Source organism: Anguilla anguilla, chromosome 16 (assembly GCF_013347855.1).
Source record: "Anguilla anguilla isolate fAngAng1 chromosome 16, fAngAng1.pri, whole genome shotgun sequence".
Lineage (NCBI taxonomy): Eukaryota > Metazoa > Chordata > Actinopteri > Anguilliformes > Anguillidae > Anguilla > Anguilla anguilla.
In genome coordinates this window covers 11103960-11127726 of record NC_049216.1, presented here as the reverse complement: position 1 = coordinate 11127726, position 23767 = coordinate 11103960, and the positions used below count along the sequence as shown (strand labels likewise).

General features: G+C 42.6%; 3 protein-coding genes across 3 annotated transcripts; 1 reads left to right on the top strand and 2 right to left on the bottom strand.

Annotated features, from left to right (window-relative positions):
- Window positions 1-831: 831 nt before the first annotated feature.
- On the top strand, window positions 832-12744 carry LOC118215612 (aminopeptidase N-like). The gene is made up of 20 exons (XM_035396509.1): window positions 832-1516; window positions 2364-2506; window positions 2752-2888; window positions 3230-3356; window positions 4076-4230; window positions 4331-4444; window positions 4679-4822; window positions 5350-5415; window positions 6126-6191; window positions 6685-6857; window positions 7155-7231; window positions 7358-7491; window positions 8268-8323; window positions 8416-8563; window positions 9158-9249; window positions 9375-9485; window positions 10187-10354; window positions 10757-10897; window positions 11291-11372; window positions 12006-12744. The coding sequence occupies exons 1-20, from the start codon at window positions 915-917 to the stop codon at window positions 12171-12173; spliced, it is 2904 nt and encodes a 967-aa protein (XP_035252400.1). The 5' UTR covers window positions 832-914; the 3' UTR covers window positions 12174-12744.
- Window positions 12745-14738: 1994 nt separating this feature from the next.
- On the bottom strand, window positions 14739-16640 carry LOC118215565 (mesoderm posterior protein 1-like). Its single transcript, XM_035396455.1, has 4 exons — window positions 16603-16640; window positions 16000-16029; window positions 15119-15677; window positions 14739-14825 (listed from the first exon to the last, which is right to left on the bottom strand). Exons 1-4 carry the CDS (start codon window positions 16638-16640, stop codon window positions 14739-14741), a joined length of 714 nt encoding a protein of 237 aa, XP_035252346.1.
- A 5705-nt stretch (window positions 16641-22345) lies between these two features.
- LOC118215563 (mesoderm posterior protein 1-like) lies at window positions 22346-23554 on the bottom strand. The gene is made up of 2 exons (XM_035396454.1): window positions 22772-23554; window positions 22346-22399 (listed from the first exon to the last, which is right to left on the bottom strand). The coding sequence occupies exons 1-2, from the start codon at window positions 23552-23554 to the stop codon at window positions 22346-22348; spliced, it is 837 nt and encodes a 278-aa protein (XP_035252345.1).
- Between the last annotated feature and the right edge of the window lie 213 nt (window positions 23555-23767).

Genomic DNA, 23767 nt, shown 5'->3' with positions numbered 1-23767 from the left:
GATATCTTATACTATCTACAGAAGGAGAACTCTGTCGTTACTGAGTATTGCATTTTCCCTTGACTGGGAAATGTCTGTCTCCTCCATGAAACATCAATTATTGCTTTTCATAGCTTACATTTATGGATGACTCAATTACTTATCTGGAATAGGAAATTCGGTCTCTGCCTTTTTGGACAATTGTACATATGAGAGAATTACATTTCTGTTTAATAAATGTAATTTTTTTTCAAATTCTGAGTTGATTATTCTCACAACACACACACACACACACACACACACACTTTTTTCATAGACACAACACATTTGTCTCAACACAAATAGACAATTCATGCTCAAAAATATGATATGTCCCTATATGACACATTTTAGAACTACTTCAATTGAATGCAGAGATTTTAACAGGCTCATTCAGCAATACATTAATAAAATATATTCACAAATAAACCTGGTAAAGATTACACTTAAATACTTGTGTTATGTGTATTTAACAAACATGATGACTAAGATTAATTAAATAGGTAATTATGCTACCAGTAAATTAGTATTTTTGTTTTTCAGCATCAGAAACAACTGGATATTCCTGAAGTGTATATTTCTTTCACAATATTTTTTTTAAATTGAGCACAACGCACTATAGCTAACTCTTGATATTATGACTGGTGACCTTGGAAAGGCAGTTCATAACTAGCACCAATAACGGAGACATAATAAAAAGGTGTTTATACCATTTAAATTTCTCTTATCTATGTATGTACAGCCCTCCAGATAGCACTGAACACCGTCCCTCTGTCCCCCAGATTTATGTGTTAATAGATCAGCTATTAACTCTGGTGGGTGGAGAGCCGGCACAGAGCTTAAATAAAAAGCCCTAAATTCACGAGATCGATCTTCTCACTCCTTACCTGTCAGAGATGGCCAAAGGCTTTTATATCAGCAAGACTCTGGGGGTAGTAGGTATAGTGCTGGGGGCAGGAGCTGTGGCCACCATCATTGCCTTGTCGGTCGTCTACGCTCAAGAGAAATCCAAGAACGTTGAAGTCGAGCCGGTGACCACCACGGTCAAGCCCCCTCCCATCGTTCCAACCTCACCTGCTCCACCCAATGATCCATGGCACAGGTACCGGCTGCCTGACTCCCTGATGCCCGACACCTACAACGTGACCCTGTGGCCCCATCTTGAGCCAGACGCACAGGGCATGTACATGTTTACGGGGGATTCCAGCGTGATCTTCAGATGTGTGAAGGAAACGGACCTGATCCTCATTCACTCCAACAAGCTGGAGCTGACCTTGTTCGATGGGTTCCTTGCAAAGCTGCTCGCGGTGGATGGGTCAGCTTCTCCAGCCATTACGAAGACCTGGCTGCAGGAACAGACCCAGTATCTTGTGGTTCAGCTGAATGGAAAACTAACAGTGGGAAAGTCCTACGAGCTGCAGACTCAATTCAGAGGAGAGCTGGCTGATGATCTTGCTGGTTTTTACAGGAGTGAATATTACGAGGATGGAGTCAAAAAGTAAGTGAACGTATATGAGCTGCTTTCGAGATTTTCTTGTGCATTCAATAACTCAAGATTAAGATTCTTTTACACGTAAGAGCTGTTGTGTCCATGGAAACAACAGCTCTTACATGTTTCTCAGCTTTTTATGTTTGTTGAACATTTGGCAAGCTAATTTCCTCTTCCCATATTAAATAATTACTGCCACTGATGTTTTACCATAAGGAAGTGTTAACATGTATTTTCCCCACAGTATTGTACTATAACAACAGCATGTGAAGATATGTAGTCTGTAAAAGTCAATAAAGAGCAGATTACACAGAAGTCACCTGCCCCAGCATGATTTTAACTTATGGTAGGTAAGTATATAGCTCTTAGACCAGGTTTTTGCATTCTCATACCTGGACTATTGCAGTTCCATTCTCCCTGCTTGAGGCCCTAGACCTTAGCAGTTAATGCAGAAAACCGCCGCACGACTTGTCTACTGCATTCCCAAACATGCTCAAGTCACACCCCTCCTCATCTCACGTCACCTGTTACAGCTTACACCGAGTTCAAAACCATGGCACAGGCCTACAGGACAACAGAATGGCTCTGGGAAATCTGGAATGTTTGGCATTTTATACAGCTTTGGGTTAAACCCCACTCACTTCCAGTTTTAGCCACGCCCACTTCTGGTTTTTATCTGAATACAAATACAAATAATTTTTTGGTTGAACAAATACAGACACAAATACAAATAGTGGCATCTTCCTCCACCCCTACTTTAAAGACTTGTTTGCTGAAGAAGGGGACTTTGGAATGGCTCACTGTTTTGGCCAGGCATCACTGATTAACGTGAATTGCTGTAAAACTCACTCCCCAGAGTAGTCGCCACGAGCCAGATGCATCCCACGCACGCCAGGAAGACCTTCCCGTGTTTCGACGAGCCCGCGATGAAAGCCGTCTTCCACATCACTCTCATCCACCGGCCTGGCACCGTGGCTCTTTCCAATGGAAAGGACGTTGGTGAGTGCCCCACTCCAAGAGCTGAAACTGATCCTGGATCAGTCTTATTGGATATTACCAACAAAGTCAAGGCCTTGACTGAGCCATAACCCACTTTCAATAAAACTTTAATAGAACAAGTGAAAAACAGACAGAAAAATTAACCAGTGAAAGCAGGTGCATTGGCCTGTAGCCCATTCCCATTGTTATTCTGAGTCTGAGCAGTTATTTAAATATAACATTGCCCCCTCTCTTTTCTCCCATAGACACTGTGAACACCACCGTCAATGGCACTGCAGTTACACAGACCAGATTTGAACCAACCAAGAAAATGTCCACATACCTGTTGGCGCTTATCGTCAGTGACTATGATTTTGTTGTCTCAGAGGAGGACAAAGTTCTGGTATTTATTTTCCTATGTTCTGTAACTTAAAAATTCATTAGAAAAAGCTGAAAAAACACTGTAGACAAGTTACTCCCCTTTCACGTAAACACACATACAATCCCCAAATTGCCCATGATAAATGTTAGTTGAATATATTTCACAAATGTACCTCCTATGAAATCCCAGAGCTGGCCACGATAATTAAATTGAATTCAATCACACTTTCAGTAACACACATTTATCTTCAAGAGTTGTAAAACTGAACCAAGTTTTCTTGCTGCTGAATGCAATTACATATTTTTGAGTGAACTTTATCCGTGTTGATTTCACCAGGCTATTAAAGAATTTTTTTTGTCCAGATTCGAATATGGGCTCGTAAAAAAGCCATTGCAGACGGACATGGAGATTATGCCCTCAATGTGACCGGACCGGTCTTGAAGTTCTTCGAAAGCTACTACAATGTTAGCTACCCCTTGTCCAAATCAGGTAGGACTTCCCACTTTCTCACACAACCGATAGGTCTAGATTAGGGCCACCAGTTTGTCCCCCCCTGTTTTCTCACATGGTACTTCAGTCCTCTGCCAACTAGAGGTCATGATAGCCTATTTGTGAAGTCCCTTCTCAGACAATTATCCCATTTGCATGACCTCTGTAATCTAAGCTGATAGAGTAATGGCCACTAAATAAGCAGAGGCGATGACTGACAGCAATGTCTACAAGCGACAATCAGGTGTTAAATTCACTTTCATTACTTTCTACTGTGGACATGCTGCAGCATTTTCAAGTGTTGTACAAGGGGATGTCAGGTTTTGTTAGAAGCGGTGGGAAATGCCCACGTTAAAAATGAGAGCAGTTATATAGCATTTAACTTGCACAAAAAAGTTAACTAATCATGGTCTTCACTTAACACTTTAAGTAGAATCAGGTGTCTTATCATGCTTTTCGTAGCATTTAAACTTCCATCCATGTTTACTTCCCATCCTGACTCTCCCCATATTAGAGCAAAAAATTGTTTTTTTATAAATGTCTCACTTAGAAACTGTTGAACAATTAGTCACTTGACTGTGCCTTTGGAGTGCCTATGGGGACCCCTGGAGGATAACCATTGAAATACAAATAATAAAAAAAGACTTGTATTTCAATACTGACGGCTCTAGTCCAGATTCTCATTTTCTCACAAAAAAGCGCATATATATCTATTTCAGACCAGATTGCACTGCCTGATTTCTATTTTGGAGCCATGGAGAACTGGGGACTAGTCACCTACAGAGAGACCAACCTTCTCTACGATCCCATCGTGTCCTCCAATGCAAACAAGGAGAGGACTGCCTCGATAATTGCACATGAACTGGCACACATGGTAAGTAAGCTGCAAATGGAGGCCATTGGTCAATTCGTTTTTCACCATTTTGTTTCGTTCCAGTTTTCTTCACTCGCTTTGCTATTTGTGACCCTGTCAGTGGTTCGGGAACCTGGTGACGCTGAGGTGGTGGAACGAGGTCTGGCTGAACGAGGGATTCGCCTCCTATGTGGAGTACTTGGGAGCCGACTACGCAGAGCCCACCTGGAACATCGTAAGTATTCAGACGGGCTATGAGTCATTATACCTTTGTAGTAGAAGCACATGGACGCTACTAAATAAATCTTTAGTAGTATTTGTTATATATGTGGAGTAAAATAATTCCCTGTGGGTCGAGGGATTCTGGAATATGGATTCACAGACCAAAGTTTTATTTAGAGGTTAATTTGAAACGCGTTCAGTGAGGTGAGATGGTCCCCAGTTTGTGATTCTACGCTCTCCTCCACAGAAAGAGCTGATTGTCCTGAACGACGTGCACAGGGTGTTCGCCATCGACGCCCTGGCCTCCTCCCACCCTCTCTCCTCCAAAGAGGAGGAGATCTACAAGCCAGAGCAAATCAGTGAGCTGTTTGATGCCATTTCCTACAGTAAGGTACGACACACTGCCCTCTGTTTTGTTTAAAGCCAGTGTAGAAGAGAAGTTCGATATTACCTGAGTGCGGGAACTTATCTGGTCCTCTTTAGCTCACTAAACATGCTTAACTGACACTTAAATCAAGGTTTCATGTTTTAAAAATGACTTCTTTACAGTAATATCCTGCTTAATAACCTGAAAAGGTAATACATTTATAAAACATATTTTTTTATAGTGATATTCTGCTTAAAAAACTTCCTGAAAGTTTGCACTGCAGCAAGCTGTGGTAACCACTGCAGGGTTGAAAACTTGTAATACTTCTTTAAATATCAGCATCTTTTTTTATAATTGTAATTCAATGCAGTTTTTTAATGTAAATTTGATTAGCTGAAGCACATCTTTATACAATATCCTGTCATAGCAACAGTGGAATAACCTACAGACCAAATTATCGGCTACTGTACAAAATTCTATGTATTGTGAGGTGGAGAATTCTGAACAGGAAGAGCAGCGAGAGTGAAGGATTGTGGGTTTTCTCTCCGCAGGGAGCATCAGTACTGAGGATGCTTTCAGAATTCCTCACAGAAGACGTCTTCGTCAAAGGACTCAGCGTGAGTCAGAGTGACAAACCTGCCGTGTGTTTGTGATTGTGTGTGTATAGGCCGGTGTGCTTGTGTGTGTGCAAGTATGTATGTTGTTGGGTGTTAGGGTTAGTGCCTGTATGTTCATAGTCATGTTTTCATGTGTAGATGTATGTGTGTATTCAAAACATTTTTAAATACATGTGTTGTATCTGTTTAGAACAGTGGTAACCAACCCTATTCCTGGAGATCTGTCATCCTGTAGGTTTTCATTTCAACCCTAATTTGGCACTACAAATTAGCACCTCAACAAAATCTCTTGCTGTTGAATGCGGTGCGCTTTCTTAGGATCTTAGATACAACCAGAGGTGGGTAACCCGGCTTCAAAGAGTAAAAAGACAGACCATGTATTTGCTCCACCACCATGCACTAAACCAGCTGACTCTAATTAGCATAACTCTTCAGCATGATAGGAGACCTAAGTATTGTAATCAGCTGGTTTAGTGCATGGTGGTGGAGCAAATACATGGTCAGTCTTTTTACTCTTTGAAGCCGGGTTACCCACCTCTGGATACAACCTACAGGACGGTAGATCTACAGGTACAGGGTTGGCTACCGCTGGTTTAGAGAAACAGCTATAAAATGTTGGTATTGATGTGAAAGCACGAGTGGTCAAATGAACAGTTTCAAATTCAAATTCTTTTAAATTCTGAGGTTTCCCATTCTGTTTTTCTCCGTAGACCTACCTGAAAGACTTTGCTTACAGCAACACTGTGGGAACAGACCTCTGGGATCACCTTCAGAGAGTAAGTCTCCTTTCACCCTGTATTAAACATGAAGTTACCCCCACAAAACCCGCAGACAGCTCCCTGTGGAAGGAAGACGTTTTGTATGACCCACCCTCTATTGCTGACTGTCATACGTTCAAGCATGGATGTCAGAACACCTGTATGTGCACTGTGCCCAGCAGGTGCAGTTTTAAATTTGACTGATATGACTGTGAATGGAAAGTGTATCAGTGATCACATGACCCACCAGGGGGTCCCAAGCCAGAGTTTGGGAACCCCTGATGTAAGGGACACAGCAGTGGTGCAAAGGACATTGTGTACTCCCTGTTGTTTGTGTTTAGGGTGCAGAAATTATGCAGTTACCTCACACTGAGCCAACTGGTATACAATAATGTGGATTTTCTGCCCTCTAGTGGCAGCTTAATGCGACCGATTACTTTACCACGGGATGCCTCTTCGGTCTTGATTGTGGTGACACGGTTGATTGGCTGTTGCGTTTTTTCGTTGCTAGGCGGTGGTAGAGACCAACACGCCCCTGCCCGACACTGTGCATGAAATCATGAACCGCTGGGTTCTGCAAATGGGCTTCCCTGTGGTCACAATCAACACTGCGACCGGGGAGGTATCCCAGCAGCACTTCCTCCTGGACCCCGAGTCGGCTCCGGACAGGCCGTCTGAGTACAAGTACGTCTCGGACCTGTCAATCTCAGTGGGGCGGACTGGCTGCAAATTTGCATATGCGGAATCACAATGTGTGATTGGTTGTTTGAGCCCGTAATGGCAACAGAAATCATTGTGGTCTTGTGATTGTAATGGCACAAACTTTTCTGGTCATGATTATTTTTTCATGATTATTATGTTCTGCCAATGGAAATTGCTTGATTTGTTGAAACATTGAGCCAACCGATTGCCAAAACAGAAATTTATATTTCGAATCTGGACTGGAGATGATGTGGTAACTGTAACCATTTCTGGCCCCAGTTATGAGTGGTACATACCCGTCAGATGGATGAAGTCAGGAGCGGCCCAAGACCAGTTTTGGCTGCTGACCGATAGAGGTATGGAAACAGAACGGAAATTGTTTGAAACAATATTCTCTCAGAGTTTTGAGTTTTGTGTCCATGAGTCAGTTAAGCCCGTAATTATTGTTTCATAGCTTCTGCATTTGATTAACATTCCTACAGCTGCTAACAAGAACATGACTGCAGCTGGAGCTGAATGGGTTCTAGCCAACCTCAATGTCACCGGGTACTACAGGGTTAACTACGACCTTGAGAACTGGAACCGCCTCCTCACTCAGCTGAACAGCAACCACCAGGTACACCTGTGTAAGGATCTGCTTTATCATTTCAGTATATCCAGGAGATGAAAACCTGCATAAGGGTGTGCTTTCCCATTTCAGTATAACCTGGTGTATACATATGAGTTTGTGTGCTGTATCATTTTAGTATAACCTGGTATATCTATATGTGTGGGGCGACATAGCTCAGGAGGTAAGACCGATTGTCTGGCAGTCGGAGGGTTGCCGGTTCAAACCCTGCCCTGGGCATGTCGAAGTGTCCTTGAGCAAGACACCTAACCCCTAACTGCTCTGGCGAATGATAGGCATCAATTGTAAAGCGCTTTGGATAAAAGCGCTATATAAATACAGTCCATTTACCATTTACCATGCTATATCATTTCCTCACCTAGTATAGCACAGACTAGGCCTTTTATCACAATTTTAGCCCAGTATTTCCCAGCAGCTGCCAAGACATCCGCTCCAAAGTTTGCTACCGTGTTCATTTGAAATGGCTTGCGATCGTCCCCAGAAGTGATGAGGGGGGACAAATCACAATTCATATGAAGTATAAGATTTGCACACTGGAATTAAAATATGTTTTTTTCATAATTCTTTTAAAATTTAAATCCTTCCAAAAAAAAAAAACCCTCTAACTTAAATTGTACCCAAATTTTCCAATATTTTAGTCACTGTTTACACTGTACACATCCTTACGGCAGTCAATGTTTCCACATTTCTGCACACACATAAATATTTTTTTTTTGTTTCTCTGCAGCAGTTTATGATATTTTGCACCGCTCTCTTTTATGCAGGTCATTCCAGTCATTAACAGGGCCCAGCTGGTGGACGACGCTTTCAATCTGGCAAGGTGAGAGATTCTTCCGACCACATTGTTTCTCTTCTCAGGAAATGATTGGAGATTATATAAATCGTGTTTTTTTTATTTATTTCCCTTTAAAGGGCAAAAATGGTCAACACCACATTAGCTCTGAGCACAACCAAGTACCTCTCTGAGGAAAGAGACTACATGCCGTGGGAGTCGGCCCTCGACAACCTGGACTACTACTTCCTCATGTTCGACCGCACCGAGGTCCACGGACCAATGCAGGTTCGGCTACGTTGAACGGGAAACCTGGGGGTCGGCGGGGTTCAGCAGGGATGGGAAGCTTAATGAGCCCCAAAAATAGGTGGAGCTACCACGAGCTATCAGTCGCTCACGACTTTGAACCAATTACAGTGCTTTTGCCATTACCTTGTTGCCCAATCAGTGCCTGACCTCACTAATGCTCTTCTGGCTGAATGGAAGCAAATCCCTGCAGCAATGCTCCAACATCTAGTATAAAGCCTTCCCGGGAAGGGTGGAGGTTGTTATAGCAGCAAAGGGTAGGCCAACTCCATATTAATGCCCTTAGTTTTGGATGAGATGTTGGATGTTAGGTGTCCACATACTTTTGGCCATTTTGATTTAGAGTTATTTTTAAACGGGTAACATTATGTCAGTTCACAGGTATGGCAACAAAGGGTTGTTATAACTGGGTATATGGTGCTGTGCAAAAGTGCAATATAAAAAACTTTAGAAAATGACACTCATGTGCTTTGGACATTTATTTAATGATGCAATCAGTCACATCCTGCTGAACATTAGCAAGAACGCTAATAATGAATCAAAATGACAGCTGCTTTAATATTGCTTTTTTTGCAGGCTTATCTCAAGAATAAAGTGGGACCTCTTTTTGAATACTTCAAGCAAATTACTTCCAACTGGACCAAAGTACCTGAGGGTCACACTGACCAGTGAGTAATTAAAGGCTAGATGTGCTTATGAGCACATCTGCATGTTCAGCTGATGGCTTTTTGGTGCCTTTAATGGTAAACCCTTTGGTGGAGCTCAGTCCCTCTGGCTTTCCCTGTGTCCCCAGGTATAACCAGGTCAATGCCATCAGGATGGCCTGTAGGACTGGAGTGGAAGGCTGTGAGGAGTTGACCACAGGATGGTTCAACGAGTGGATGAAGAAGCCAGACATTAACCCGTGAGTCTACCAGCTTCCTGCACCTTATTCTGCAACAATCTTTTCCCTGTTTGATTCGCTCACCAGTTTGGAGTCACTGATTCCCAACTAACACAAAATGTTCTCATAATGTTACTGGAATGTTTTGTCAATGTTATAAAATGGCCACTACTTGGCCCCAACGTTGTGAGGATGTTTCGGCTGGGATTGCGTCCCATGGAGTGATGGCTCCACCTGCATCCCGAGCAAGGAGCTCTGCAGCAGGAGGGCGTGTGCTCCTCCATTGAACCCTAGTGTGAGCCAGCGGGTATTTTAGGCACTGTGGGCATGGATTTTGGCAGTCGTAGGAGAGGTGCATCACTGACAAAGACAAGTAACAGTGGCTCCCTGATGTATCGCCGGGAAGAATGAATGTAAACATAGCAAGAGAAACCCTGGCTGACTTAAACCCTCAAAACCCCTTAAAGGATGCGGCCAGATTAGTTCCCGCCGATGCTCACTGATTAGCCGGCTAATTACATAGCTAAGGCTTCACAGTGCAGTGACTCAGCTACGAGCTAGTACAGCAGCTACCTTTCTTTAACGTTTTCCCCACAAAAACACCCAAGTGACTGAAGCTAGTACAGTAGCTACCTTTCCCCAACACGACACAAGGTGTTCTGATGCACGCGGAAATGCGGCGGTCCAGATAAAGGCGCCGCTGACGGCTCCGTGTGTTTCAGGATCCACCCCAACCTGAGGACGACGGTTTACTGCAGCGCCATCGCTGCCGGGGGCGTGGCCGAGTGGGACTTTGGCTGGGAGATGTTCCTGAGCGCCTCTATGGCCTCCGAGGCAGAGAAGCTGAGGTCCGCTCTGGCCTGCACCAAAGAGCCCTGGCTGCTCAACAGGTCAGTTTGGGACAGAACCTACCTAAGGCAAGTCACATGTTTGGGGAGGGAGAAGGGGGCACAGAAATAACTTAAGACAAATAGCCCCTAACCTGTGTTTAAGTATTTTCAGTATTCTCTGTACCTTTCTTGCAGCTGAATCAAGGAAAGGTAGCACCCCTCCATTTTTTCTTCACAGTCTCTGTAATTGGCAGTTTACCCCTCCCCCCCCTTCCCCTCCACATCCACTGGGAAGTCGCTGAGCGTGTACACTAAAGAACCCTGGATGGCATGCCCACAGCCCACCCTACAGTCATTTTTACAGACAGTTAAATGACAGATAGAAAGTGGGATGTTCACACTCCTACTTTTCACTCTATTTTTCAATTCTTCCCACTAAATGAAATCTTTCGTTCATTCCAGGTACCTGGAGTACACCCTGGACCCAACTAAAATTAGGAAGCAGGACGCCACCTCTACCATCGTGTACATCGCCAGCAATGTGGTGGGCCAGCCTTTGGCCTGGGACTTTGTCAGATCGAGATGGGACTACATATTCACAGAGTGAGTTGTCTGCTGCTCTGTGGCCCATAACCTCCATTAGGGAGATGGAATATACGGCAATATACTGTTAATATGTGGGCTTTATGAAACTATAATGATAAATATATTTCCCGGTGTTGTATGTTTTAAAAGAAATATATTGCAATATCTAAAAGGGCAAGAAGATAGTGAGACAATGCAATTAAATTTCTCTGTGTGTTTGTTTGTGTGTGTGTGTGTGCATATTTATATATTTTAAGTATATTCCATTTCTGTACATCTCTTGTGACCACGAATGATCTCATTTGAGAATTTTCATCTGTAAATCTGTAACGTACATTCTTTCATACATACATACTGTATATGCTGCGCTCTCCCAAATATACTCTAATATTTTGCTCTTGCGTCTTGTAGGTATGGAGCCAGTTCTTTCTCTTTCGCAGAACTTATCAGTGGAGTGACTAAGCGGTTTTCAACAGAATTTGAGCTGAAACAGGTACAGTAAACATATCATCGCCATGTGGTATTTTGGATGGATACAGCAGTTAACAAACATGCAGATGTTTGACACACAGCATTTCCTACTGGCACGTGCCCAAAAATAGTGACAAAGTGAAACTCATGACATCACACAGAATATGCACAATTGCACAGAAGCAACAGCCAGATATTTTAGCACACCTGTGCTGTACACTTACAAAAGTGGCCACATCACAGGCTTTTCTGAAAACAGGGATCATTACATTAATTTAGCAGGCAGTCTAATCCAGGGTGAATTGCAGTGCAGGAGTAACATTTGTGCATTTGTCTGATTAACATGAGCAACTATGCCTTTGAATGCTTGCTAATAGCATTCAAACCAATGAGCATAGAGGCAACATCGCTAAAGCACTAGTGCATACAGGCTAACTGTGCTAACCAAAAACCAAAGTACAAACTCTGAATACATACAGATGAAAAAGTTAGAAATGCCTCTCATCAGAAAGGCCTTTTAGATTCATAAAGATATGCCTCCCTTTGATGTCGTCACAGCCTAATACCTTGTTCTGAATAAGTAAAATCATTGTGTTATATACTATGAAATTTGTATAAATATTTTTGTATTGGATTATTTCCTGTGATGTCACAGCTGCAAAAGTTCCAGGAAGACAATGCCCAGGGTGGGTTTGGGTCAGGCACAGTGGCCCTGGAGCAGTCCATCGAGAGAACAAAAGCCAACATCAAATGGCTGTCAGCCAATCAGAAGCAAGTGAAGGAGTGGTTTGAAAATGAAGCAAAACCAAAGGAAAACTTCTGAGAATAGAGAGCGATTACAAATGTATTTTTTAAAGCAATATTTCTGGGTTGATTTTAATATGGATGGTGTGCCATTCGTTCTCAATGTTTTACTTTTTATTTATTGTGACAAATTTCTCTCAAACCACTTTCTTTGTGTTAATATCTTTGCAGTGCATTGTCTTGACTTCCACTGTCTAAGTTAATATCATGAATGTTCTGTCCAAAAACAAAATTATATTTACACATTTAAATTTTACATTTCAGGAATGTGTTCTATGATAAAAAGGAAGTGCTATTCCTATCAGCTAATTTATTATTTTTTAGAAACTGAGAAATGATTGTGTTGTGCTACCCAGTGTTTGGTTTCTTCATTTCCAGCTCCAGCCAATTCATAAAATTGAAAAAAATGAATTTATACCCAATTGAACTTAAACATAATCAGCATATTATGGTCATTTTTCAGTGTATGCATGGACAGAATTAAAATGGAATTTACCTCAATTCTAGGTCTTTACAAATGTAAGCACTATATTCACCCGATGTGCCGATTATTGAAAACAATGATTTGGATAAAACAAATTTTGACTAAAGGTATTGAATTTATATGTTTTCGTTTAGGCTGAATGAAGTTGAATGGTGTTTTGTGTCTAGTGATTTGTTCAAAAATAAGAATGTTGAATGGTGAAATTTTTCAATTCTAGATTCACTGTTTCGTCTGCTTAGTGTCTTTGGTAAGCTATTCCAGGCATTAATGTAATGTCATAAGTTAATTGAAATGTAATATAAATGTAATTCTAGAATATTTTATTTGAAAATATGCAGAAAAACCGATGAGAACTTTGGTGCACTTGAGTGATTTGTTAAGTAGAAATGCACTTAAAATAACGTACTTAAAAAACTGCTTTTTCACACAGTTTCCAGTATAAAAGAACCTTCATTCATACAAGAATCACAAACGAGATGTGGGGGGGGGGGGGGGGGGGGGGGTCTGAAAATAAACATGTAAACTTTACAATTCTCCTATATATATATATATATATATGTGGAAATTTTGCACGCTACTGACGGCTTCAAACTTTGGCAAGATCTACAGGACAGGAGCGCACAGGTGCGTGTCTGTGAGGAGGCGTGAACTGGAAATTCTTTCCCAGGCTAAGTGTGAGACTTGGTCACTCCAGAGTCTGAGAAGCAGGGTCCTCAGACAGCTGGGCTGCTGTCACCTCCACCACAGATACAATTACGGCTTCACTGCTGCCAGCTTCCAGACAAGAGAAGGGCTTTTTACGCTGTGCACCCACCGCTGTCTGCATGCAGCGCTTTTCTGCAGTTAGGAAAAGGGTACGATGGTAGTACCATCACCTAGGATTTGATCCTGCAACCCTTTTGGTTATGCATTCAGCTCCTTTACCACCTCACAACTGTGCTATACTGTATATAGCACTGCCCTCTAAGCATTCATTTTAATGTCATGAATGAATGAATCATTGCATTTATATAGCACTTCACCGAATGCTCAAAGTTCTTTACAGTGATGAGTGGGAACTCGCCTCACCCACCACCAATGTGTAGCACCCACCTGGGTGATGCACGGCAGCCATTTTGTGCCAGAACACTCACCACACATTAGCTTAGATGAAGAGGGAAAGAATTTAGCCAATTTAATCTTTAGCCAATTAAATCATGTCATGTTTTTATTGGAGGCTTTTCTTATTTATTTGGCTGTACTGTATATGCGTATTAATATGTCCTACAATAAGAGTGAATGTGTTTTTCTCTATGGCACATTACTAACTTGTGTGCATGGGGAGGCTTCCTATCTAATGAGACCTCTCGCAGAGAGAACGTTCACCATTTGTTTGTTCAGGTCCAAATCAAAGAGAGTTTGAAGTGTCAGTTATCTTTATAGCCCGCCCACCTGGTGTCTGTCTCTGCAGGGGGACTTCCTCTGTACCCTGTAGAGTTCATGTGACGCTTCTAATTAACACTTCCTTCCGTCAATGAGAGATTTAACACACCTAAAATCAGACCCATGTCATTCCCCCACCAATCCATCTAAATTCATTATAGTTATTATTGGTTAGGTTTAACACAACCAGTTAAAGATCTTTGATAGCATGTATATATATGCCATCATATATATCAAAACAGACATTTAAAGACTTTAATAAGCATTAAATATCTGAAAAAATCATTCAGTAAATGTTGAGTGGCATACAAAACATGAATTTTGCAGAAGCTACTTTTCAGCAAGCTATGACTACTGATGCTTGAAAGTCTTGCCCACCACTTTTGTGGATATTTTGAACCAAGTGAACATGCTAGGATTTAAAGTGCAACAGTAATTGGATGATGCTTTTTATAAGAATACGAGATGTGATATCTTTATAAAAATGCTTTTATTCTCCTTCATATAAATATACAGTATATATACATATATCTCTTTTTACAAGTACAAATTGGCTAATAAATACATAAATAATGTTCAGATTTTGCATATAATTCTCCAGCGTTCCAGGAATCCTGTGAATATGTATAAATAGTTCAATGCTGAAAGTCTGAATAAGTCTCTTGATGCTCATGATCATCATTTTCCGTAGAGAGTGTGAGAAATCTCCGGAATCCAGAAGCATTCTGATGAAACGTCGGTGAAGCAGAAGTCACCCAAGGGATTCTACAGGAAAAGGAAAACAAAAAAGAAAAATGGTAAGCCAAGTTCAACATTATCTCAGACCGCAAGTTTGCCAATAGTACATTATGACTGGAGCGCAATCTCAAACTATATAATAGGGATAGAAGTACTGTATGTGTGCAAGCAACACTTGAACCGGTAAACTGGATGAATAATTCAATCAGGAAACGCAGTAGGTTTTGGTGAAAGGACATTAGTTAAAAGTGTAGTCAAAGTAGAACACTATGCAAGCTGAGCGCATGTGCTCTGATTAAATGCGAGCAGCGTAAACATACCTGATAGGACGGCAGGGGGCTGAGGTGGTCGCTGGCGTGGGGGAAGCCAAGCGGAACTGAAGGCAGAGATTCTGACAGCACGGAAGGCTGGAAGGAGGTCTGGAGGTGGTCCTGTGCACCGGGGAGGGGCGGGGAGGAGTCCGCCGGGCCTCCCTGGACCCGGTCCTCCTCCAGCTGGGCCGACAGGTGGGCGATGTAGCGGGAGGCCAGGCGCAGGGTGTCGATCTTGGTGAGCGTCTGTCCGGCAGGGGCCACGGAGGGCGGGAGGAAGGTGCGCAGGTGGTGCAGGGCCTTGGCCAGGTCCCTCATCCTCAGCTTCTCCCGCTCGCTGGCGCTCTGACGCTTCCTCCCCGGGTGTTTGGAGCGGGACCTCCTGCCCGGCCGGGCCGGGCTCGGGTGCGCTGCCGCTGGCACTGTCGCCATGGGGACGGGGCCAGGCAGGGGCGAGCGGTCCGCGGCTCCCCACTGCAGGGGCGGGGGGGAAAGGTAGCCGGAGTCGACGGAGCAGGCTGGTGAGACGCTTCCACAGGCGCTGTTGTAGCCGGGGTCCGAGCTCAAGCAGGCGTTGTAGTAGACAGAGTCCGAATTCTGGCAGACCCCGCTGTAGCCAGTGTCCGAATTCTGGCAGACCCCGCTGTAGCCAGTGTCCGAGACGCTGCAGGAGCTGTAGTAGCCAGGGTCCGAGCTCGGGCTGACTTGCTCCAGAGGAGCCTCGCACCCCCACTGCTGCTGTTCTGCGCTGAGTAGGAGCTGAGAGAGAACGTGGTCCATGGTGAGATGAGATGCAGTGACAACAGGCTTCTGGAAGGTTCTGTGTGCTCTGGTGGTCGTGGTGAACATTGAGCAAGGCCTGCTCCGCTCCCTCCCTTTATCCTAGAAGGAGAGGTGTGATTTGGCACCTCGCAGAGGGACTTCAAAGCCCCGGAGGAGAGCTCACACCAGACCCAGGGGGTCTCTGGGAACTCCCTCAGCCCTAGACACAGGCTTGAGGTGTCAGTTAGAAAAAAAGGACAGTGTGGGAGAAGGCAGGTTCCATATTCTCAGTTTGAATGGGACAGATCATGAAGGACTGGTAGTTGGGCAGTTCAATAACAAAAGATAATGGTTCCAATCTAAAATATAATTTTACTTTTCAAGACCAAAACTGTTTCTCATTATGCAAACATTTAAGTGTGTATGTCAAGTGGGCTAGTATTTATCCTTAGGATCCTTATCTTTAGGATGACACTGGAAAATTTTCATTAAAAAATTGAACATGGAATTTTAAAATTATTTTTCTTAGACGTCCTTGCCAGGATCAGCCTGCCATGTCAAATATTGTGGAGAGTATAATTCTAGTTCTTATTAAAATCATTCCCAGAAACTTAATTTCAGATTCCAACCACTTGAGATCCTCGCATGGGAGAAGTTCTTCAGAGTATCAATATTTTCCCAACCTAGACGTCATGCATTGCTCATGCACGGGGGTCCCCAGAATCGCTTGCCTGCAGCTGAAGTGTGCCAGCTGTAAGGTGCAAAGCATTCACACCTCCGCAGTGTTTGGATAAGGGGCCCCAGCCCTGGTGCTGGCCTGAGAACCAGTGGCCTGAACTTTGGAGAAGCCCCATTAGGTGTAGATGTGACTCTCATGTTACATGTCTCACTGGCTGATAATAATGCAGACATTGAATAAAACTTGTCCATCAGAATGTGATTTAAAACTATATATATATATATATATATATATTAAACATGGCACACATACGAGCTGTGTAAAGTTCAGCTGGAATTTGAAATATTCAAGTATTGCCATGATTTTGCTGATCAGCTGACATCCAATGTCCATTCTTTTTAATAGAAGCACTTTTTTCATAATTAAATATTTATTTGCTCAACATCATCTGATTTTGCATTAGTAAAAGGAATCTGACAGGCTGCCTCCATAAATTTTAAACAGGAGACTAATTAGCTTATTATACTAATTAATTAACTAATTAGCAGGTACGCTTCAATAACTAATTATATTTTATGCATGGTTAGTAATTTACTGGACTGATGAGGTAATATACATTTTTGTGCCAATATTTTGTTCTTCTTTTACTTTATGATACAGGTTGTACTCTGTAAAATGTTCAGGGTTAAATTAACTCTTGCAGTGTGCACAGGGTCCCTACTGGACTCTTATGAACAGAGTGGAAGTAACACTAGACATTTTACTGTGTACATTATGAAAGTACTCAGTAGATAAATATGAATTTCTAGCTGACATACTTTTATAGGAACAAATTATAATTAGATAATAAAACTAAAGTATTAATAAATCAATGTAAGCATGAATAAGCTTGGAACAAATGAAATCCTATTCCACGGGAAATGGCGTCGGTTTTAGCATCATGGACCTTGGCCTATTCAGAGCCCTCTGGCTCATATGCATTATCATGAGAAATTGAATTTATTCAAATTAAAACGATCTTGTGTTATTTTGGTTGTGGTGCTGTTAGATGATGTGTCCGCCTTTCCTAGTGCTGGGCTCGTGATGTTGCGATGCTGTGGAACAGGCCAGCGGGTGATGTTCCCATGGAAGAGAGTGTGATATTTTACCCCTGTCGCTAGCGGAGGTGTAATCCTGGGACCGTAACCTCCCCAGCAGCCCCAGCCACGACTCGCTGACCCAGGACCCACACCTCTAGGCTTCAGGGCTGCGCCAGGGTCCCGGGCTTCACCTCTAGTGCACTGGCTTTCTCTTACACACACACATTCATTTGCATACACCTTCAGACACACACATACAAAAAAACACACACACTCACGCACACACGCATATTCTCTCTCACACACACACGCACACACATGCACATTCTCTCTCTCACACGCACACACACACGTGTGCATGCACGCACATTCTCTCTCACACACATGTGCATGCACACACACACACACACATGCACATTCTCTCACACACACGCACACATGTGCATGCATGCGCACACACATTCTCACACATACACACAAACAGGCACACACACGCACATACACACAAGTGTGCACACAAACACGGACACGTCAGCAGTGTAGAATGAGCCATAATGACCAAGGAAGTTGATGGGTTCTCATGACATATAAGCCAGACCAAAGTTTTATTTGGAAACCGTGCCATGGAGACAAACCACTGCAGTTCGCTGATTGTAAGGTTCTTCAGGTAGTCTGAGAGTTTAGGGTTAAAAGTGACCCTGTCATGGAGAGTCAAGGTTCTACTCATCAGCCTGTGCTGATGACTGATTTGTTTGATGATGATTGATGATTAATTAATTTCCTAATTTATTTTCCTCACCTCAAGTGACAGCTTGGTTGGCTGTGTCTAATTCTGCAAAAAAGTATCAACTAAAAAGATATTTTATGTGTGAAAAATGATATATATGACTGAAAGCATTTCAGTATCATCAAGATATGACCTCTCCAATACATCCCATTGTGCCCTTTGAGTGGTTTTGTTCTTGTGTGGTCATTTGGGGAGTGTTATCATTTTGTTCATGGTTCATGGTTTTTTCGAAGGTTCATTCTCAGTCATTGATGAATTTAGCATGTTTGCAGATGATGGTAATCCCATTTAAAGTATGCATTCTAAAAGGTATTTGGATCTATGGATATATGACAAGCTTTTCTATACCATGCCTATCTCAAATTTAACAAAGCTTAAAGTAAAGCTTGGCTTTTGCTTTAGGAATAAATCATGTTACGTTTAATGGCAAGAAGAAACTTGTTGAAGCTACTTTTCTACCAGTGTTAGACTATGGTGACATTTTGTACATGTATGCACTATGCAGCCTCCTCTCTCTTTGGGAAGCTTGATTCGGTTTATCATGACTCTTTGCATTTTATTACACATACAGAATCTCTCCCTCGCAAATGCATTTTGTTTAAATTTGTGGGTTGGACATATTTATCCACTCCCACCCAAAGACGTCAATGTTATTATTTATAAGGCCGTTTTAGGCTCCCTGTTTATCTCCATGTTCTTTCATACGATCATCCAGTTGGTTGCTTTTCATTATCCCTAGTGCTTTATCAGCTCGTGGTTAAAGTGCTTTTAGCTATTATGTGCCATGGTCTTGTTACGAATTACAGGAGGAGCTCAAATTAGACTGTTTCATATATATGGGTGCTTTTAGAAACACCATAAAAAACACACGTAAATGTTTGTGTGTTGAAAATATAGTATCCAGACTTCATTTGTGATCTTTCTTTTTAACCGTATGTTCTACTGCATGTGACTATGTTATGTGTATCGAATTGTTTTATATTGACACTGTGTTGGTTGCTACCTTGGCCAAGTCTCTCCTGAAAGAAAGATATCAACGAGACTTCCTGGTTAAATAAAGGTATAAAACATTATGATAGATGGCACTGAATAACAAAAAAAAAAATTGGGGAGATGTGTTTATTTTTTAAATGTTTTAAAGTAAGCATGAAACACTGCATGCAAGCTTAAATCTACATTTTTGTTACAGACCAAACTTGAGCTTGTTCGCAGCGTTTCATCTGCCGCGAAACTGTCTTGCGAGTTGTTCGTTTCCTCTCTGAAATGCTAAGTGGACTCGAATGTTCTTCACACAAACGTGAGCTTTTTCCTCTGTATATTCAACACTTCGTTGGACTCGCTTGGGTAAGAAACCGACCAAGTTTACACCCGCGTGTCACTACTTAGTGGAGATAAAGGTATCATTTGGACTTAAGTGTTCTTAACTTATGTTTGCGTCTCGGTGATCAAAGGTTCATTAGCAAGTCACCGTGACCTCCATTACTGCGGGTAATCTCCTTTAAGTAAAACATTTATTTCTCATGAGCGTCTCAAACTCATCCCCCGGACAGATCTTTGGCTGTGAGTTTTCATAGGAAACCACTTGACAGGGGCGTCCGAAACAGATAACGTGGGCGCTGACATTAGACTTCTGCCAAAACAGCAGCATACACACGATATGCCTAAACCCATCATAGTAGCCTGCATTCCCATAAGCATCATAGGGTTAAGATGAGTTCCGATTGATTTATTGACTGGCTGATTGATTGATTGACCTTTATTAGTCATTATTTATGCGAACTTTACTTTTCCTCTTGGTGCCTGCCCAGCATGCATTAGCCTGTGTATTTAGCTATGATAATAACATTTTAAACATAAGAAACAGTAAATAAAGAATAAAGTAAATAAAGCTAATAAAGAAAAAAATATATAAAATAATACAACTGATTCGTGCCCTGTTAGTCTGCAATAGGTTTTAAAAGTGAAAATGCTACCGGCAACAACATGTTCCAATTTGTTTCTGTCTGTGTTTGCTTAAAAGGGTGATTTGCAATTGGAATAAAACACCGTTTGAAATAAAAAGATTTCGATCTGATGCTTTTAATGGCTTTACTAAAAACGTGCACGGAGACAAGTCCCTTGCCAGATGGCCAGGCGTGAAGAAGCAGTCTCCGTTCAACCGGAGTTATATCTGCGAAGGGGGCGATGTTTCCTTTGTGTGGGTTCGATAAGACGCTAGCCTACTGTTGCTGCTGAGTTCTGTTTGGGGCGAGAGAGATCCTTGGTCCATCCCAGTAGCAGGGTAATAAAGACGGGTAAAATCAATGAAGCCAGCCTAAGGACAGGAATCAGCGCTAACGACATCTCTCTTGGTGGACTGAATATTTAATCTGAGTACCACCAATTTTGCCGATTTTAACGCTCTGGAGTTATATATTTTATGCATCATCCATGCGTAGGCTACGTACATATTCATGTACTAAGGCACATTTAATGGGAATAATATAAATTTAATACATCTACTTATTTGCAGTTTTTTATTCTGCTTTATTTGTTACATTTTTAATATGTATAGGATAGCTTGTACATGTATAATTTAAAGAATGTTAATTCAATTTTTGAAGAATGACTTTACGAATTATAATGATTGTCTGCGTTTTAACTTCGGTCCGTAATTGTTTATGACTGACATGCCCACTGAAGCAATTACTGAAGCCTTAAATTCTGTTGTCAGTATTGTTTTCATCTGCACATGACAACAGGTGACAGAGACAATTCGATTGAAAGGAATTATCGGACAGCGAAAGAATCTGTCTGTGCATTGTCCTTATCAAATAAGTAAATAAGCGGGCTAAATTTTTTAACATTAAAAAAATGGCTACATATTGAATGCAAAATGTTATCTAACAGTGTGCTATTTTTATTTTCTAAAGTAAATACAGTTATGTACAACCGTGTGTAATTTACTATTTATCACCAAGACTCTTAAACTTAAACCTTTCATCTGTCAATTAGTAAGTAGATGCTAATCTTTTTATCAAACGGAGGACTGGGCTAATTACAATGCAAATTAATATGTAGGGTCAACATGTTTATGCCTTGTCCTGACCGACAGAGGGTGCTGTTTTTAACTTTGAAACAGGTGTAGATGTCATCAGAAGTCATCTGATTAAAAAAAAAGAAAAGAAAGAAATCATCAGATTGTTCAACTAAAGTTTATTTGTGGCGACAGAATCGCCATGGATGACGTTCGCATAACACTTGTTTCGCTGTTTTCTGAAGGCATTTCTGGGCATTCCAGTTTAATAGCACATAATACTATAAATATAGCATAATATAGCATAATACTATAAATATCTATTTTTTGTTGGTGAATTTTGTACATTTATGCTAATCTACTTGTATATAATCTACTCGGCTCTGTTATGTTACGGTGACTCAATCGTTAAACTATATCTCTAAGTTTCAGGGTCAGTTTAGGCTACTGGCAGCTTGACTGTGATGTTATTATTGTCAATATTTTAGTTAATAATACGATGTATTAATTATTAATAGCAATATGAATATATGTTTAGAAAATGCATTTCAAAAGAATGATAAATGTTTTCCACAAAAACAAACAAAAAAAGTGTTAATGTATTAAAAACAGACCCTTGAAATATATGTCTTTGATAAAGTGTGCATTCTTATCAAAATGAAAATTAGATACCAGAAATTCACATAAAAAAATCACAGATTTAAAAAAAGACATTTTTATTATAAATAGTACACATACAATTTTCAGTATTTACATCATAACATTAGCATAAAAATATATTATTTTGAGTTTAAATAAATTAAATTAAATTGCGTCATAAGCTGTTTCAGTTGTATTTAAATACTGTACAAATAGATATGAGAGTCTGAGAACATAAAAGAGATGAGGGTCTTTTCATGGTGAAGGAATCTTCTCAAACCCAGAACTCTTGAGGGATGATCTGAGAGGACAGGTCCCTGCTGTACATCTGTGATGAGGGAGAGAAAGAGAGACTTTTAGTACTCTGTCCTGATAGATTTTACACAGTCAAGAACACAGGCACACTTCACAGTCTGGTTTGAAAATCTGAGATTCGAAGCAGAAATGTTTTATACATAATTGGTGATGTACTTAGCTTCAACATCAGTGTCTGCTTTATTCAAAAACAAGGACTAATTTTTTAAACTCTAGTGGGTTTTATTTGAGTAATTGAAGTGTAAATGAAAAACCGAACCAAGAAGGTAATAAACTCACTCCTAATTCAAATTCCAGCACATCGAATATGAACTGTTACTATTGATCGTGGTGGTAATTCTCACTCATTGTTAAAAAGGAAAGGTGAAATGATCTTGCCACATACCTGATAGGACGGTGCCGTCTCTGTGCACGATGGTGACTGCAGTAGAGAGTCCAGGCTGGAGTTTAGGAGCTCATCCTGAAGAGACACCTCCAGCGCGGCGGCGAATCGGCTACGTTGTGCTCCGGGGTTCTGTGCGGGGCACGCGGGCATGGGGGTGCGCTGATACCCTCCCGCGCCCTGTCCCCGTCCCTGCCCCTGCTCGGGGTGCCCCCAAAATCCCGGGGCGGAGCCGCGCTGGCAGAACCCCGCCGGGTCCTCGGTTCGGCCCCCGCAGGCGGAGGGGTCGCCCCTGCGGGACGGGGCCTGCTCCCCGAGCCCCAGCTGGTCGGACAGGTGGGCGATGTAGCGGATGGCCAGGCGCAGGGTCTCGATCTTGGTGAGCGTCTGGCCCGCGGGGGCCACGGAGGGCGGGAGGAAGGTGCGCAGGTGGTGCAGGGCCTTGGTCAGGTCCCTCATCCTCAGCTTCTCCTTCTCGCTGGCGCTCTGACGCTGCTTGCTGGGGTTCTTCGCCCTGCGCCCCCTCCTCTTGCCCCTGCCGGCGGGGGCGCCCTCCTCGCCCGACGATGGGGAGACGGAGGGCCGGGGGGCCCCCTGGGGCGTGGACCGAGCGCCCGGCCCGGGACCCCAGGCTTGGGGGGATGGCGGCAGGCTGAGGTCGGCGGAGCAGGCCGGGGAGGGGGCGTCCGGGGAGGACTGGCTGTAGAACTCGGAGTCGGAGCTGCTGGCGTTCCAGGGGTACCGAGCGCAGTCGCCGTAGCTGAAATAGGGAGAGGAGACATCCATGCTGTCTGTCGGAGAGTCAGGGGAGGTGTGTGCCTGCTTCGGGATGGGCCTGGTTTTTATCCGGGACGGGAGGTGTGAAGTGACACCTCTGCAGGCTCTCCCAGCCCCTGTTTGGGGTCGGGAGGGGGGGCGTGGTGAAGGGGTAGAGGGGGTGGGTGCACTGCTCTCCTCTGTCCCACTGCCTGGGAAAGTGGCTGTCCCAAAAAAGAGAGG

Coding starts and splice junctions, on each gene's coding strand:
- LOC118215612 (XM_035396509.1), top strand. CDS start 915: ATGGCCAAAGGCTTTTATATCAGCAAGACTCTGGGGGTAGTAGGTATA. Junction 4,823..5,349: donor ATGCCATTTCCTACAGTAAG/GTACGACACACT, acceptor TTCTCTCCGCAG/GGAGCATCAGTACTGAGGAT. Junction 8,564..9,157: donor AGGTCCACGGACCAATGCAG/GTTCGGCTACGT, acceptor CTTTTTTTGCAG/GCTTATCTCAAGAATAAAGT.
- LOC118215563 (XM_035396454.1), bottom strand. CDS start 23,554: ATGGATGTCTCCTCTCCCTATTTCAGCTACGGCGACTGCGCTCGGTAC. Junction 22,400..22,771: donor AGACGGCACCGTCCTATCAG/GTATGTGGCAAG, acceptor CCCTCATCACAG/ATGTACAGCAGGGACCTGTC.
- LOC118215565 (XM_035396455.1), bottom strand. CDS start 16,640: ATGCTTTGCACCTTACAGCTGGCACACTTCAGCTGCAG. Junction 16,030..16,602: donor CTGGCACACTTCAGCTGCAG/GCAAGCGATTCT, acceptor GGGGCTTTGAAG/TCCCTCTGCGAGGTGCCAAA. Junction 15,678..15,999: donor AGGTGCCAAATCACACCTCT/CCTTCTAGGATA, acceptor CTACAACGCCTG/CTTGAGCTCGGACCCCGGCT.